The 17,364-nt window shown below is 31.1% G+C and overlaps 1 protein-coding gene across 43 annotated transcripts in view; it reads right to left on the bottom strand.

The window, feature by feature from the left end:
• The window catches only part of dab1a (DAB adaptor protein 1a), a 696,745-nt gene that overhangs the window by 184,844 nt on the left and 494,537 nt on the right, over window positions 1–17,364 (bottom strand). For 9 of the 43 annotated variants that reach the window (XM_073933225.1, XM_073933229.1, XM_073933230.1 and 6 more), the window contains exon 1: window positions 376–637. In XM_073933225.1, coding sequence (XP_073789326.1) covers window positions 376–379 — 4 coding nt within the window. In that variant the 5' untranslated portion in view covers window positions 380–637. 43 annotated transcript variants of the gene reach the window in all.

The raw sequence follows: 17,364 nt of genomic DNA on the forward strand, positions 1-17,364 counted from the left end.
GCCACAAGCCCTTAAATCTGCCAAATTTGCGTCAATGCAGATAAACCGGTCCAAGGGGTCCAATATGGTAGGAAGGGTCTAATTTTGCTGCATATAACAGTGTTGTAACAAATAAAAGCTCATCGTCATTATCAAATCTGCCCATAATAGATATTTAAGTTTGAAAGATGTCAAACTGAGCATGTAATAATGACTTATAAATATATATATATTTTCTTTACTCAATGTTTAACACATTTAAAAGGCCAAATAAGTCAAAACAAACATGAATTGATATTCCTAAATAACTGCAGTCTATTGCAACGATTGCAAAGATTGAGACACACACACACACACACAAACACACACACACACTGAGAGAGTTTGTTTGCTCACCCATCTCAGCAGGCTGTGTTGTAATATGTCGTGATTATCCCTGATCGTCAGACAGAAAAATCGCACATAAATTTTCACTTAATTACAGCGGCGAAGGGAAGGAAACCTGCGGGTGAAAGCGAATGGGGCGTGAGGATCCCCACAAGAAAACGCCACGCTTTCTGATTCCTCTGCCTCAGAGCGAAATATCTGTTTCACTTCAAAATATAAGCCTGTTTCTGTGTCATCACATTATATAGTGCTAAAGGTCTCATTGAAATGCAGAGAGTGGTTACACATTAGTGCACAAAGGTTGTGCAAAGGTGAGAGGAGAGAATGAGGAAATGACACTTAGGACTGCTGTCATTTTCGGGCATTCTGGAAATTTCTGCTGTGCCAGTACAATTTTAATCACATCATTTGATGTATATTGATTCCAGAAGGGTCATTCAAGACAATTTTTGGCAATCAAAAGAAATAGCAAGGTTATGAAAAAAGATAAAACATTATGAAATTAAATTGTTTTCCTTGCCATCCTCTGGGCCGAAAATAATCAGAATGTTGACGGGACATAAATGAAATGGTATTTTGATTAGAGAGAGACACAACTGTCTGAGAAGTGACCTCAACGGCGGATGTTTATTGGCGGAAACAAATCAGATACTTTGAATTGAAGAAGGCTCTCTGAAGGATAATAAAAGGACAGTGACTTATACAGTCAAAAAATAAGTAAAAATACTTATTTAAAATGATCTGAAACAACAATCTAAATAGTTTTATGTTCAATCCACTTAAATTTGTAAAAAACGAATGAGCTAATTTTATTACTTGATGTTGTCATAACACAAATCTATTGCGTAGAACCCAACTCTTTTTTTTAAGTGTAAGAAATGACATTTCTGAAGGTATAAAAACATAAGAATATAACTGGGTTTTACTGCAGTTATTTGTTCATTAATTACATTTAATTATGCCATAATGTAAGACAAAAAAAACACTGCAAATGTAATGCAAACAACAATAAAATTAACTGTAAAAAAAATAATAAATAAAAAAAAGAAATTTTTTTACCAACACTAAAATCCACAGCTGTCTTATATATATATATATATATATATATATATATATATATATATATATATATATATATATATATATATTTTTTTTTTTTTTTATTCATTACTTTACATTTAATAGTTTAAAATAAAAATGGAGTTAATGAATATCATTTTATCTTAGTTTCATTAAGTTATTAAATATAATATAAGGCATAACTAAATGCGTTGTGTTCATAAAAATAAAACAAATAAACAAACTAAGTGTCATTTTATTAATTATATTTAAAATGTCATCTATAAATATTTTTTTTTTCATTAGCATATAGCAAGTGCAACTGAAATAGAACAGAATGTTATAATTCATACTGCTTTGAAAATGAAATAAAATAAAAAATAATAATAAATAAAGTGAATAAAGTAAAAAAATAGTAAAATAAAATTAAAAAATAAAAATTAAAAATAAAATAAAATAATAACATAAAATAATAAAATAAAATAAATAAAAATAATAAAAAAATGAAATAAAATAAAACAATAATAAAATAAAATAAAATAAAATAAAATCTGGCTTTCACGCAGATGTTTTCACATTTTAATCCACATTTCTTAAAACTAAAGATGAAATCAAAAGAATGAGAAGAATTGCTTCGTTTTCTTTCCATCTGCTGCTTTATCAGCAGTTGAATGACCTCCAATTGCTTTGTGTAGAGTTGTATTTGCCATACTGGAGCAATTATACATATTGTTACTAAATGCTGCCAGGAGACGCAGCAGAAGAACTGCAATAACTCACATAATGAGGGCTGAGAGCCATTTGCTGTTGGAGGTGTTGGCAGACTATTGCGTTGCAGTGCTGTTTTCCATTTTACATAGCATTAATATAGCATTACTATTAATTGTGCTAAAGCTGCTGCCTCCTTGTTCCTGCATAGTCCATACTCAGAAGCAAAAACACCTGACTAAATGATCAAAACACATCACTACATGCTTTCCAATCTTATCTACTTAAATGCAAATTCAAAACGGGCACTAGCAAAACTAATAACATGAAATTTCAGCCTGATCTCACAGGGAACTATTAGTGGCTAATTTGTAAGAATTTGTACAAGTTCAGTCGTATGGAAATTTGTATTTTTTTTTAAAAGGAGGCGTGCATCCAACTCCACGTAATAGTTCATACAAATAAACCAGTAAATTAAAAGGTTATGAATTGTGATTGTGTTGGAAATGTTGGTTCATGTTTGTGTATTTTAGCTCCCATAGAAAGTCAGGAATTAAGATCAGAAGATAAATTTTGACATTTGAAAATTTGACTTTTCATAGTGTATATCATTTAATTATCACTTTATTTTGTTGTTAAACACAAAGCATTCCATTTCAGTTGTATGTTTTCTAAGTTCAAAATAAATGCATGACTGAAATATTAAATACAATAAATGACAATTTATTTTATTTAGTTTTATTTATGTTTTTCTCCAAATGATCATCTTTTGTGTTCAATTAAAGAAACTCAAAAAGGTTTGTAACAAGTAAAGGATGAGTAAATAACCAATCTTTCATTTTTGGGGGTAAACTATCCCTTTAAATTTAGATTAGATTTTTTTACATGCAACCTAACTTGGTCATGTGGAACCTGTTGACAAAAAGAAGTTGTTATGCCAACTGATCTTTTTTGTTTGTATGTTTACTGTGGTTGCAGTGTAAATATTAATTTACATACAGAGTAACGCTACTTAATCATATGTACTAAGGAAGTGGGTTTAGGATTTGTTGCATACAAGTATGTATAATTAATTGCAATTATTATAACAAATACATAGAACACACTCTAAAAATAACTCAAGAGATCTGTTACCACTACATAGTTTAATACATTATTGTAACATAAACATACTAAAATGCTGATTAGAATAAAACTTTTAAGTTGCCTGAATAATTTTATTACATTTTCAAAACATTAAAATATTGAAAATATAGGGGAAAAAAGGAACATATTGATAATTACATCAATTTAAAAATGTGGCTAAATATATCTGTCACTTACTTTAAAACAATATTTAACTTGTAGCTACCCAAAAAAAATTGCAACTTAATTGCAACCCAATAGCAACCCAAACTCAATTTTTCCACACTATTGGAGTTGTTTTGTATTTTTAAGTCCACACACTGATGTTTTTTGTTATTTTTTTGTACTGATAATATGGGACAGTATGTGTTTTTGTTTTGTAAAACAATGAAAACCTGTGGTTTAATACAAATAAAAAAAAAAAAATACTGGAAAACCAAAAATGTTGTTGTTAAATGTTTTTCTTACAAGCATGAACAGTAAATTTGAAAACAAACAAAAAAATTAACAATTTTAGCTATTTAAGTCATTTGAGGTTCTAAACCTGAAAATGTGCAAATAAATAAGTATATTAAACTGAATTCATTTTCAATTTTAATAAAAAAAAACTAATTTAAACAACTTATTTTTTTTAAGTACTTGACTTAAAATGTTGTGATTTGGCTAACATAATAAAGTTTGTTGTCTGAAACTCATTTTGTTAAATGTTGTCAAAACCTTAAATATATAAAAATGCAAACTGTTGCGTTATTTTTTGTTTTTGTTGTGTCCTAACAATATTTTTTAGAGTGTATGTGACGAAAATAGTGTTATCAATTCCTGTTTTAATCAATCAACTGGGGAAATACTGCATGGTTATAACATTTAGTTGATTTAATTTTTTTTTTCAAATTCACTTGCCTATAGGAACAGAATGAAATAGGCTTATTTTTCAACTTTCCTCGAGTTAAACAGTATTTCTGAATCCATTCAGCCAATCTGCATGTCAGGTGGGAGCACTTTTAGCTTAGCTTAGCATAAATCATTGGATGGGATTAGACTATTAGCATCTCACTTAAAGTTTGTATAAATTTCCAATGTACAGTTAGTACAAGAGTATAGCTTCGCCAGAATTGGGTTGCAGCTGAAAGGCCATCCGTTGCGTAAAATATATGACAGAATAGTTGGCAGTTCATTCGTCTGTGGTGACCCCTGATAAATAAGGAATTAAGCTAAAGGAAAATTAATGAATAAGATTGTAGTTCCTAGCCGTATTGACAGAAAATAGCAACTCATTTTACTTTGGTCTTAATATACAATGTAACTAAGAATTTTTACGATGCTAATGGTCTAATCCGAGCCAATGATATATCCAAAGCTACGCTAAAAGTGCTTCAGTTAGACCTGGAGATCGGCTAAATGAAATAGCAAAACTCAACTATTTAACTGTAGTGACTTGAAAATGAATTTATTTCCAAAAAAGGAGAAGTGTTCCTTTAAAACCCGAACCTTTCAAAACTTTCTAAATTCATGAAGGACTTTAAACTTCACCTGGGTCACAGACGGCTTGACATAATATTTCATTAGCGTTTCGTCAGCCTGGTGTCTTCCTCTTTGCCCTTAGGCTCAGGGATGTCTGTCTGTGAAGCATATCACAGAGTATCTGTATGAATTACTAATAGAAGATCTTTATTTGGGCCTAGATCTTCATCTGTGTCACTGTGACAAAAGGCCCCAAATCTCCTGTCGTCGTCTTAATCACCGCACGCCATATGCTTCCTCCTGAGACCTGTCAGATCTTCTACTTCACCACTAGCAGATTCATAACCATATCTGACACCATAACTCAAATCTTACAGCGATGAACAGGAAATTTAGATCACTAAATCACAGAACTGATCTGCCTTTAAAGAGAAAAATCTCACGTTTTACTACGGGTGTGACAAAAATGGTATTTCAATATGCTTTTGGGATTTTTCAATAATAAAAATTTAACAATATATTGCTGAGTGTGTTTCAGTTCTGGTCTTGGCTAGTTTAGGGCTGCCATGGATAAATATTATACTAAAACCTCCAGAAGGGGGCAGAAAGTCATTGGGCCCTATCATAAACTCAGCGAAATACACTCATACACTCAGCGAAATAAGTCGCAAGACGTGTTTCCAAGACGTGTTGCTAGTTACAGACCAACTAAACTTTAATTTTCACGTTTTCCACCACGTAGTTTAAATAGTAAATCCGTTTGCGCCACTTTGTGGACTCATGGGTGTTCTGGTCTGAAAAAGAGGTGTGTTAAGGCGCATTGTTGGCTTTTGTACATAGCACCGCATAACCTGTATATTTATAATAAATCTGTACATACAATTCAACATACAGATTTCTTGACTAACTGCATCTCTATTTAATGTTTATCGTCTTTTTTCATATTTATTTTGTGATGTCACTTGTCTCTTTATGTACACTGGAAGTTTCTGTAGCCAAAACAACTTCCTCGCGTGTGTGAAGCACATGTGGCATAAAACTGATTCTGATTTTGAAAATAGACTTGCTCAAAAGAGCAGCTGAAAGCACGTCTAAAGTCCAGCGCTGAGCGCGTCAGTTATGTGGCTCGCTTAAACATTGCTTAATACACACAGGATGTACAGCAATACACAAATATCTTTACAAATGAAAAATAATTTAAGGATTAAAATGTTACAAAAAATAAAATAAAATAAATAAATTGCTACATAAATATAAAAACCAGTACCTCCATGTCTTCTACACCTCGGGGGCCTTTTTCAGTTTATTCACGACAACTTGCTTTTGTACAATGTTATTATTATCATAAGTATTATTTATTATATGCATAATTATAATTGTTTTGCTAAAAACAAGCTTAGATTTGTCTACCTTTCAGGTTTTGGACCATGGCATGGCATGTGTATTTGGATATAACTCAGTTTTTTGAACGCACTTCCTTTATATTGTTTATTTATTCGTTTGCTGGAAATTAGAACTGAATTTAGAAATAGTTTTGAAACAAATCTTTTGCTGAAGAAACAAAATTAATTATGTAGGCTAATGTATGTCGTCAGTGGAGAGCGTACAACACTGTTTCCTTATTCACGAAAGAGAGAAAGTGAAAGTAAAGGCCAAATGGAGGAGGCACATTATTCTCTTGCTGTAGATGCTGTTTAACTGTTTTCTTAACTGTTTTGAAATGTTTCCACTTACAAAGTCCGCCATGTAAATAGCAAACATGCTATGGAGCGACGCAACTGACTTTCAAAGGGAACGGGAGATGAGACTCTGATTGGTTTATTCTCAAAATACACCAATAACTCTTTAAGAAAATTTAGAGAATAAGCTGAATCCTGTTAGACCATACGCCACAGCGCAAAGCAGATTTTCCTGTCCTTTAAATAGCAAAAGTGGATTCGGACACATTCTTAATGCTTTTGCAGCCTGCACTTCAGACTTTGCGCCTAGGGTGTTAAAATAGAGCCCATTGTCTGTATGAGTTATTTATTGAATCAACTGTTTCGATGTTTTGTTCAAAACAGCTGATTCATTTAGACATGAAACTACTCAATGGGTGCATGCTTCGCTGCTATATATTAGGTGACCAACAATATGCGATACATCTGCGATACAGACTATTTGAAAAACAGTAGGCGAGAAGTACCTCGAATACATTTTTAATGGTTATAAAGTAAATTCAAATGTAGAACCTACATGAGTATTATGTGATTTATATTGAATTATTGACTCAATTATTGTACTCACAAAATATTAAAAAAGATAGACATTTCTAAAGTTATTTTGAAATTTCACGTGTAAAACAAATTAAGTAAATATTATTTGTTTACAGACTCAAACGCAAACAACTACACTGTCATCATACATATGTTTTACTTTTTTATTGTTTTAATAATACCAATTGTTTCCAGCACCAAATTACCATTCAAAGTATTTCTCAGAAATTATGTGACAAATGAGTAATGAATGAGCTTTGAAATTGGTTATAAATGTCATTTTAAAACATTTTTTAAAAGCTAAATACTAGCTAGCTAGCTAGAAATTGTGAATTTGACAGATTCTGCTAAATTGATTAATTATGATAATTTGATCATGTACAATTGAAGTCAAAATTGTTAGCCCCCCTGAATAATCAGCCCTGTTTTTTTTTTTTCCCCCAATTTCTGTTTAACGGGGAGATTTTTTCAACACATTTCTAAACCTAATAGTTTTAATAACTCATTTCTTATAAGTGACTTATTTTATCTTTGTCATGATAATAGTAAATAATATTTGACTAGATATGTTTCAAGACACTTCTATACAGCTTAAAGTGACACATTTAATGGCTTAACGAGGTTAATTCGGTTAACTAGCCAGGTTAGGGTAATTAGGCAAGTTATTGTATAATGATTGTTTGTTCTGTAGACAGTCAAAAAATAAATAAATGCTGAAAGGGGCTAATAATTTTGTCCTTAAAATGGTGTTTAAAAAATTTTAAAAACTGCTTTTATTCTAGCCGAAATAAAAAAAAAAATAAGACTTTCTCCAGAAGAAAAAAAATATATATATTATCAGACATGCTGTGAAAATGTCCTAGCCCTGTTAAACTTTATTTGGGAAAAATTTAGAAAAGAAGAAAAAAAAAAATTAAAGGAGGGCTAATAGTACTGTAAGTACTTAACATTCTTAACATTACACACATATATAAAAGCATTATATATTATTATATATTCATATATACATTTTAAAGTTTAATAAATTTTGTAAGTTTGTCAGATTTTTTATGAAATATATATATATTTTTTTTGTAAAAAAAAATGCTAACTTTTACAAGGCATTGTATGCAATTCCTAGGCATTGTACATAATGCCAAGTATCATTTACGCAAAGTGTCAGAAGAGCACAATAAAAGCATTTATTGATCATGCTGTATTCTAAAGTGAAAGGAATATGAAATAAAGCATATAATCTTACCAGAAAAACAACAACAGCAGAACTGAGATTGAAGCATTCATTGCAGTACACCTAGTTAAGATTGGAATGGCATTTAAAATTGTACTTAATTTTCTTCGTTTACACAAAACACTTCATATTTTGTCACTTTAGTCTTGCACATTCATTTTTAACGAATTAGTTTAGAACCTTAGCTGGATGATATGCTCTAATGTCGTGTGAAGAATTATTGCAATATTGTCTGTGATGTGGTAGTGTAACCTCATACTGGAAATACTCTGTCTTTCAATAATGTTCAACACACATGCTTTGATTGCCATAATCAAATAAGAACCCAAGCGCCACCGCCAACATCAGTGGTGGGAAAAATGGTGGGGGTAGACCATTTACATACTTTGCCGCACAGCAACTCTGCATTATATAGAATACCTAAGTTGTAATCACTTCATACTTCGATTTTCAGTTTTTAGGCATTCTCTACATTTCCTAAGCATTCTATAGAATGCTGGACTTCGACAATGTCTGTATTATTTTATTTCATTTATTTATTTGTTTTTCTTTCTCTCTCTTTTTTTTTTTGGAGAGAAAGAAGAGAGAGAAGGAATTTCTGCCTTTTTTTTGGGGTCAAATTCTGCTTCATCTCAACTCAAATCCAGTATTTATACTGAGAATTCAAACACTGTTCAAGGTGCACAAAACTAAAGATAAGGCTCCACCAGCCAATGACAGCGAACCAAAACCCAGACAACAGATCTTCACTGGTTTCAATCCAGTTCTATTTCAGCTCAGATTGAAAATCTTTCCAGCTTTATTCTTAGTCCATATGTTTGATGGCATTCTGTTGAGCTGCCACAGCCCTCCCGCTGGCAACGATCCTTCATCTAAAGCTGCCAGTCACTGATTTGTGGCATAAATTGTGGATAAAAAAAAGATGGAAGAGAGACAGAGATCTGGACAGCTTAATGATCAGTCACAGAGCTTTATAAACCCCTGCACGTCCACTCTGACAGTGATCCACATCTTCAACAAAGAAGCGGTCCGGCCAAACACAGCGAGCGAATCAATTAAGCTCTCGGTTATTACGGTATCTCTATATCCAATAACACTCACTGACACACTCCGTACACTATACGTTTCATATTTCTGCTCTTACATGTACGTCTACCACTGACGCTCTTGTTTGACAGGACATACAGAGGAAAATCTGACACTTCTGTAAAAATACAATGCGGAAAACACAACGCCCATCAGCCCTGACAACAATGCGCCGTCTCACTATGTATGTGAAATTGCAGTTTGCTTTCATACACGCCAATAGCTTCAATTGTGACAAGATCAGGAACACAATAACAGTAATCATCATTTTATGGAAGCGGCGTACACTTTTTCTTCTTGGTTTTTTTGTGTGTTCATATTCACAAATGAACTTTTCTACACTGTTTTTTTTACATATAAACAAATCTGCGTTTGCAGCTTATTTCCTTTTGGACTGACGTTTATTACTATACATGTGAAAATAATTAAATGTTAATGATATTTAAATGTTAACGATAATTGAATTCTAATGATAATCCATTCATTCCATCATTCACTCATTTTTCTTTGACTAAGTCTCATTTTATCAGAGGTTTTCCACAGTGGAATGAACCGACAACTATTTCAGCATATGTTTTACACAGTGGATGCCCTTCTAGCCGCAAACCAGTACTGGTAAACACCCATACACTCTCACATTCACACACACTCATACACAACGGACAATTTCAAGAGTTCGCCCTTAGCTGATGGTTGATAAAACGTTTGGCATGCTATCCCAGGAGAGAGCTCTGAGCTTGTGAGATCCTTGAGCCTGGGGCTCCCCCCTGTTGCAGAGCGAGAGGGGAGTCTGAGTTCAGGTAGGTCTCGAGAACTCCCCTGCTTGATAATGGTAAGACTTGGACTGGGCTGAATTCAACGCTTGTCTATGATGTCGATTTAGATTTTTCAATTTACTTATGCTACATGTTTTTGGTCTGTGGGAGGAAACCGGGGAAAATCCACGCAAACACGGGGAGAACATGCAAACTCCACACAGAAATGCCGACTTGAACAGGTAAGATCTAAGCCAGTGACATTCTTTCTGTCAGGCAATAATGCTAACCATTAGGCCTCTGTGCTGTCCTGACAAGGAAAGGGGAGGAGTAGAGGTGGAAGGGGGGATTCTTCAAGACAAACATGGCTAAGGTAAGATACTCTGGTTATTTATAGTGATTTAGGAATCATCTGATTGGTGGATCATGTGTTAGCTAATGAGGACCAGCTGCTATCAATCATAAGTGTGTGCTCCTCTCGAAATTAGTTTACAAATAAACTTCACTTCTTCCAATTCCCTTGCACCGAAAGTCTTTTGACTGTGGGGGAAACCTGAGCATCTGGAGGAAACCCATTCCAACATGAGGAGAGCGTGCAAACTCCACACATAAATGCCAACTGGCCCAGCCAGGATTTCAACCACCGACCTTCTAACCCATGAGCCACTGTGCTGCCTTATAGTAAATGCATGTGCTGGTAAATATGGGTGTCTGTTTTGCAGTAATCTCTTGTATATTTACAGATTAACAGATTAACAAGTGTGATGTCCACAGTGAAGTGGCTGTGCTTAGTTTACCAGCATGCACTGTTAAAGGAATAAATTGCAATCTGTTCTCATGAAAATATACAAGACTATTCACTGATTTTTGGGGAAAACTGTGACTCTTTGCAATGTTTTACAGCACTTTTTAAGTGTAATGTATGTGAATTAATGAAAATGAAACACTTATTTAACTCTTATATAAAATGTAGCTTTTATATCACATAAAAATGTCAAATACAACTATTTAACTTGTTACTATATCAGATTCTGGCATGAGAGAATTTACTAAATGTTTTTGCAAATTTTGCATCGTATTTTTTCATACGCAAACTCTTTTAAGTCTCTTATTCAGTGATAGTTACGTAACTATAGTTGAAGTTAATTAAAATGTTATTTTTTACTTGCAATAAACTGAATTCTTTGTGAAAGTAAAAAGCAGGGATAATTATTAGGTAGTGCTGTCACCTCACAGCAAGAAGGTCACTGATTCAAGCCTCGACTGAGTCAGTTGGCATTTCTGTGTGGAGTTTTCATGTTATCCCAGCATTCACGTGGGTTTCCTCTGGGTGTTCCGGTTTCCTCCGCTGAACAAAAACATGCGTTACAGGTAAATTGGGTATTCTAAATTGGCCATAGTGTATCAGTGTGAAATATATATATATATATATATATATATATATATATATATATATATATATATATATATATATATATATATATATATATATATACAGTTGAAGTCAGAATTATTAGCCTCCTTTTGATTTTATTTGATTTTTTTTTTTAATATTTCCCGAATGTTTACCAGAGCAAGAAATGTTCACAGTATGTCTGATAATATTTCTTCTGGAGAAAGTCTTATTTGTTTTATTTCGGCTATATTAAAAGCAGTTATTATTTTTTTTTTAAAACATTTTTGGGACAAAATTATTTGCCCCTTTAAGCTATTTTTTTTTCAATAGTCTACAGAACAAACCATCGTTATACAATTAAAACTATTATGCTTAGAAATGTGCTGAAACAATCTTCCCTCCATTAAATAGAAATTGGTGAAAAAAATAAACAGGGGCGCTAATAATTCAGGGGGGCTAATAATTTAGACTTCAACTGTATATATATATATATATATATATATATATATATATATATATATATATATATATATATATATATATATATATATATATATATATATTAGCAATACCAATGATTTTTTTTTATTGTTTATCTGTGTCCTCTACAGTCACATCAGAAAATTTCCCTCCTTTATTTCATATAATAATTCAGATTCTTAACCTGTAGATTTTCCACTATACCCATTTGAGCATCGTGAAAACCCACACTCGTTACCCTTTGTGTTAGCCGCTTGTCACTTGCTCAATAGCTGAGGTTAAATAAAGGGCTTAATTCTCTCCTATTTGCGTTATTAATTAGCAAAAAAAATCAGGAGGGGAGGGATTGAGGGAGAAAGCAGGGTAATGCAGCCAGGATGAGCTCATCAACACTGCAGTGAATGCTTTATTTATTAGTTGCGGTGTTCTAATGCGCCCTAATGACATTCATATTCATTACACCTTGCCCCAAGAGCACTTATTCTCACAGCAGCATGTGTGTGAAAGAGTGAGAGTGTATGAGAGAGTATATAACATTATTATTGTGTGTGTGTGTGTGTGTGTGTGTGTGTGTGTGTGTGTGTGTGTGTGTTCTCTCCTTCTTATTATGCTCTGCTTCTATGGACCTCTGGGAAGCCGCTGCACATAAAACCCTAGTTCATTATTCCTCAATTAATTTAGCGGCATGTTTAAAAGCTCCGCGTGTGTGTACCGATGTCATTATGCCGATGTAATCCCACGACTTCGCCTTCAGTGTCCTGATGGCGGTGATTCTGGGTGGTCGATATTGTTTAAAGCTTTTCTTTTTTTGTGCCAACTGTTCTGTGGGATGCACATTTTATGCTAGACATAGAGTGACGTCCCAAACTATTTTTTTAAAATTGGCTTTGTTCTGTTGAAAGTAAATATAATTTCAATGTGAGAAATTTAAACAAGCAATTAGGACAATACATTGCATTACACGTTTTTACAGATATAAACAAGAATATGTTTATTTATTTGCTTTAATACACGCTAAACTTGCAGTGATTTTAAACTAGTGCAGTGGGCACCAAACTTGTTCCTGGAGGGCCGGTGCCCAACAGATTTTAGCTCTAACTCTAATCAAACACACCTGAACAAACTAATCAAGGTCTTACTAGGTATACTTGAAACCCTGCAAGGACACCGGCCCTCCAGGACCAAGATTGGTGAACTAGAGGAAACAGCTGCCATGTAATAACACTGTAGTGCAATTACGTTGTACTACAAACTTGTCGCAGTGCATTTTGAAAGCTAGTCTGGACCAAATATGGAATAAATTATTATTATTATTATTATTAATAATAATAATAATAATAATAATAATAATAATAATAATAATAATAATAATAATAATAATAATAATAATAAATAAATAAATAAATATTTTTTTCTTGTTGTTTTATTCTCTTCTTGAAAAAAAAATCTAGATTATTTCTAGTTTTTAATTAAATAATATGATCAATTTTTGATTGATTGAGAAACTGACAGACGACTTTATTATTATTTTTTTTTTAAATAACTGATTGATTAATTGATTGATTAAAAAGTTGGTTATTCCTGGTCACTCAACTGTTGCATCTCCACATTACTAATTTTCTGCTAATTTCTGTCCCATTTAAAAAAGTATTCAAAAAAGCAGATTTGATTACCTAAGTCATGGTATCTGACTTAGATACAATCCTACAATGTTCATGATATAATCAACACTTTGAAAACCTTACAAGGTATGGTTGAAGGCAAATTTTTTTGCTGTGCTGTAAAATTGTAAAACTGTCAAATATTTTCCAAATGATGTTTAACAGAGCAAGAACATTTTCAGGACTTAAACTATAATTTCTAATAAATACTGCTAATAAATAAATAAAAGTAAAGAAATTAAAAAATATAACAAATAAATAAACAAACAAACAAACAAGCAAATAAATAAATAAATAAATAAATAAATGTTCTAAAAAATCTAGTTTATTTCTAGTTTTTGAAAATATGGTCAATATTATTAGTTCATTTAATAATTTGTATTTATTTATTTATTTATTTATTTATTTATTTATTTATTTATTTATTTATTTATTTATTTATTTATTTATTTATTTATTTATTTATTTAATATTTAGAACAGAACAAACACACTGTTGTCCAATGAATTGTCTTATTGACCCAACTTGCCAAGTTATTCTAATTAAACTAAGTTAAACATTTAAATTGAACATTAGTATCTTGCTAAATAAATACTTATCAAAACTATTATGTTTAAAAATGTAAAACATCATTTAGGAAATATTTTTTAATCATTAAAATTTCATTAAAAAATGTAATACCGTTGCCCTGCCACAGTGCATTGGATGCATCATTTAGTGTTTATATAAGCAAACATGGACAGTATAGAATTCAAATATGACCACATTCCAATTATCCAAGGCAGTATAGGGCAAAATTTACCTCTTACGGCCACAGTTGCATTCTGGGTAAGACAGATATACAGAGAAAAGCTCGCGGGGGTCACTGTCATTAGAAAACCACGTCAGTGATGATTCAGTCATAAATAAATGGACTGATAATAGTTTGTCCCACTCAGATGGTTTCCAGGGGGAAGGACAGCAATTAGATATATTCCATAGGGAGCAGAGATGCAGGTCAGGCTTGTTATGAAGATGCTGAAAAGACTGCTGGATGCTGTTTGCTACTGTTGACTGTTTATTTTTTTGACTCGCATAATTTAGTGCTGAAAAATTTAATATATTATATATATATATATATATATATATATATATATATATATATATATATATATATATATATATATATATATATATATATATATATATATATATATATTGCTATAATAAATGCTATAAACAGGAAAAGCATATTTCTGTGTGATTCCTTGGTGCCATACTTATTTTTAGAATATTCATTCATTCATTCATTCATTCATTCATTCATTCATTCATTCATTCATTCTTTTTTCTTTTGGCTTATTCCCTTATTTATCAGAGGTCACCACAGCAGAATAAACCACCAACTATTCCGATATACGTATTTGACAGCTGATGTCTTTCCAGCCCCATCCCAGTACTGGAAAACACCCAAACACACTCATTCACACATGCACTCATCATTCATTCATTTTATTCATTTTATTTTCGGCTTAGTCCTTTTATTAAAAACAATAATATGTATGAAATATTTTTTTTCACCGTGCTGCCTGTTTTTGTAAATGTTTACATTTATTTTAACTTTCTAAAAATAATAAAACAATTGTTTTTTGAAATCTTTATATTTATTGTAAGATCTAGAGAAAAACAAACAATGACTTGCTTACAAGTAAATTATTATTTTTTAATTAATAAATAAAGTTAAGTAAAATTAAAATTAAATAAAAAAATAAAAAAATAAATTAAATTAAATTAAATTAAACAAATAAAAAAATAAATGTATGAAAATAATATAATGAAATAAAAATAAAAAAATTAAATAAATTAAATTCAAATAAAATAAAACTAAACTAAACTAAAATAGAATAAACTAAACAAAAAATGAAATGAAATGAAATGAATTAAATTAAATTAAATTAAATTAAATTAAATTAAATTAAATTAAATTAAATTAAATTAAATTAAATTAAATTAAATTAAATTAAATTAAATTAAATTAAATTAAATTAAAGTTAGCTTATTAGTTTTTGCAGATTTAAGTAGATTGAACATAAAACGATTAAGTTGTCCTCCTCTTCAAAAAAACATCAGGAATTTGTTGTTTCATCTCATTTTATATGAGTAGTTTGAACAAACAGCAAGCATGATTTTTTTGAGTGTGCATATATGTACCCTGACATTAAACATGAAGATCTGAATAAGGAGTGGAATCAGCTGATCCTACTTATGGTTTTATAAATTTATGTTTTATTTCTGAAACTTTGAGACCGAAATAAAAGCAAAATGATCAGACACTAAAAGTTATACAATGCTTATATAACACATTATATTAGTTACAGGTAGACTAGAGTTGAATTTTCTAAATCAAAAGTCAACAGAGCACAGATAGAGGTCCCATTATGCATTCCACAACCATAAATAGACACAAAATATGGAAACCGCTAATGTATTTTGTTTTTAGTACCTTTCTTTAGTGTTTCTGAATACATGGCCATTTGTAAACACCTTATAAGAAAAATATCAAATACTTTTTCTGAAAATGAACACTATGTCAATATCTATCGACCTCTCTGAAAGAAGTCTGAACTTCATGTTTTGTTCGTAGACACACGCTGTTATGCAGAAGTCATTCAGAGCCTGTATGTTCTCCATTCCCTATCTCTGCGGGGCATCTGCTGCCTCTATCCCCCATCCCCTCCCTCTGCTGCTCCGCCACGCTCTCCTGGGCTCACAGCCTGGCACAAAACACCATTGTGTGGCCGCTGAGAAAACAGGTGCTGCATCACAAGAGGCCAATGCTGCAAGACTCATTATAACACGAGACACAACAGTATGGCTCCTTTCTGCTGTCCCGTACAATGACCAACAGGCCCACTGGCACTGCTCCATCGTCAAACATCTGTCTGAGGACCGTTAAGATGTTTTGAACCACAGTGAAGATGAGGGTGCTGACATGGAAAATATGGTAAATGATCATTCTGTGGCAGAGTGCATATTAATGCATAAACATATGGGAAGGCAATGTCCAACTGCATCCATCATGGGATAGTTATGCTCAGTTTAACTTTAAAAGGAAGAGCTGTCGTTGGTTAAAGAAACACAGTAGTGCCACATTGTAAATATTATTTAACATTTAAAAAAGGGTAAAAAATAAATATAAATAAATAAATAAATAAATAAATAAATAAATAAATAAATAAATAAATTATGTTTTGATAAATGTTTATGTATTGTGAGATCTAATAAATAAATAAATAAATAAATAAATAAATAAATAAATAAATAAATAAATAAATAAATAAATAATGACTTAACTAGAAATAAAATTAAAAAAACTAAATATAAGGTTAAATAAAAGTAAATGTTTAGTTTTATTTTAACTTCCTTTAAGTAAATAAATAAATAAATAAATAAATAAATAAATAAATAAATAAATACAGTATTGAATTGTTTATATTTATTGTAACATCTAACAAACAAACAAACCAACAAATAAGTAAAACAAACAAACAAAAATGACTAGAATAGAAACAAAAGAAAATAAAAATTATTAAAATAGAAAATTAAATTAAAAGTAAATGTTTACTTTTATTTTAACTTTTCTATAAATAAAAAATAAAAATAAATAAATAATGTTTTGATATGTTTATATTTATTGTAATATCTAACAAACAAATAAGTCTTACTTGAATAGAAACAAAATAAAATTAAATAAAATAGAAAATTAAATTACAAGTAAATGTTTACTTTTTTTACTTACTAAATA

The sequence above is a fragment of the Danio rerio genome, chromosome 20, assembly GCF_049306965.1.
Source record: "Danio rerio strain Tuebingen ecotype United States chromosome 20, GRCz12tu, whole genome shotgun sequence".
NCBI lineage: Eukaryota > Metazoa > Chordata > Actinopteri > Cypriniformes > Danionidae > Danio > Danio rerio.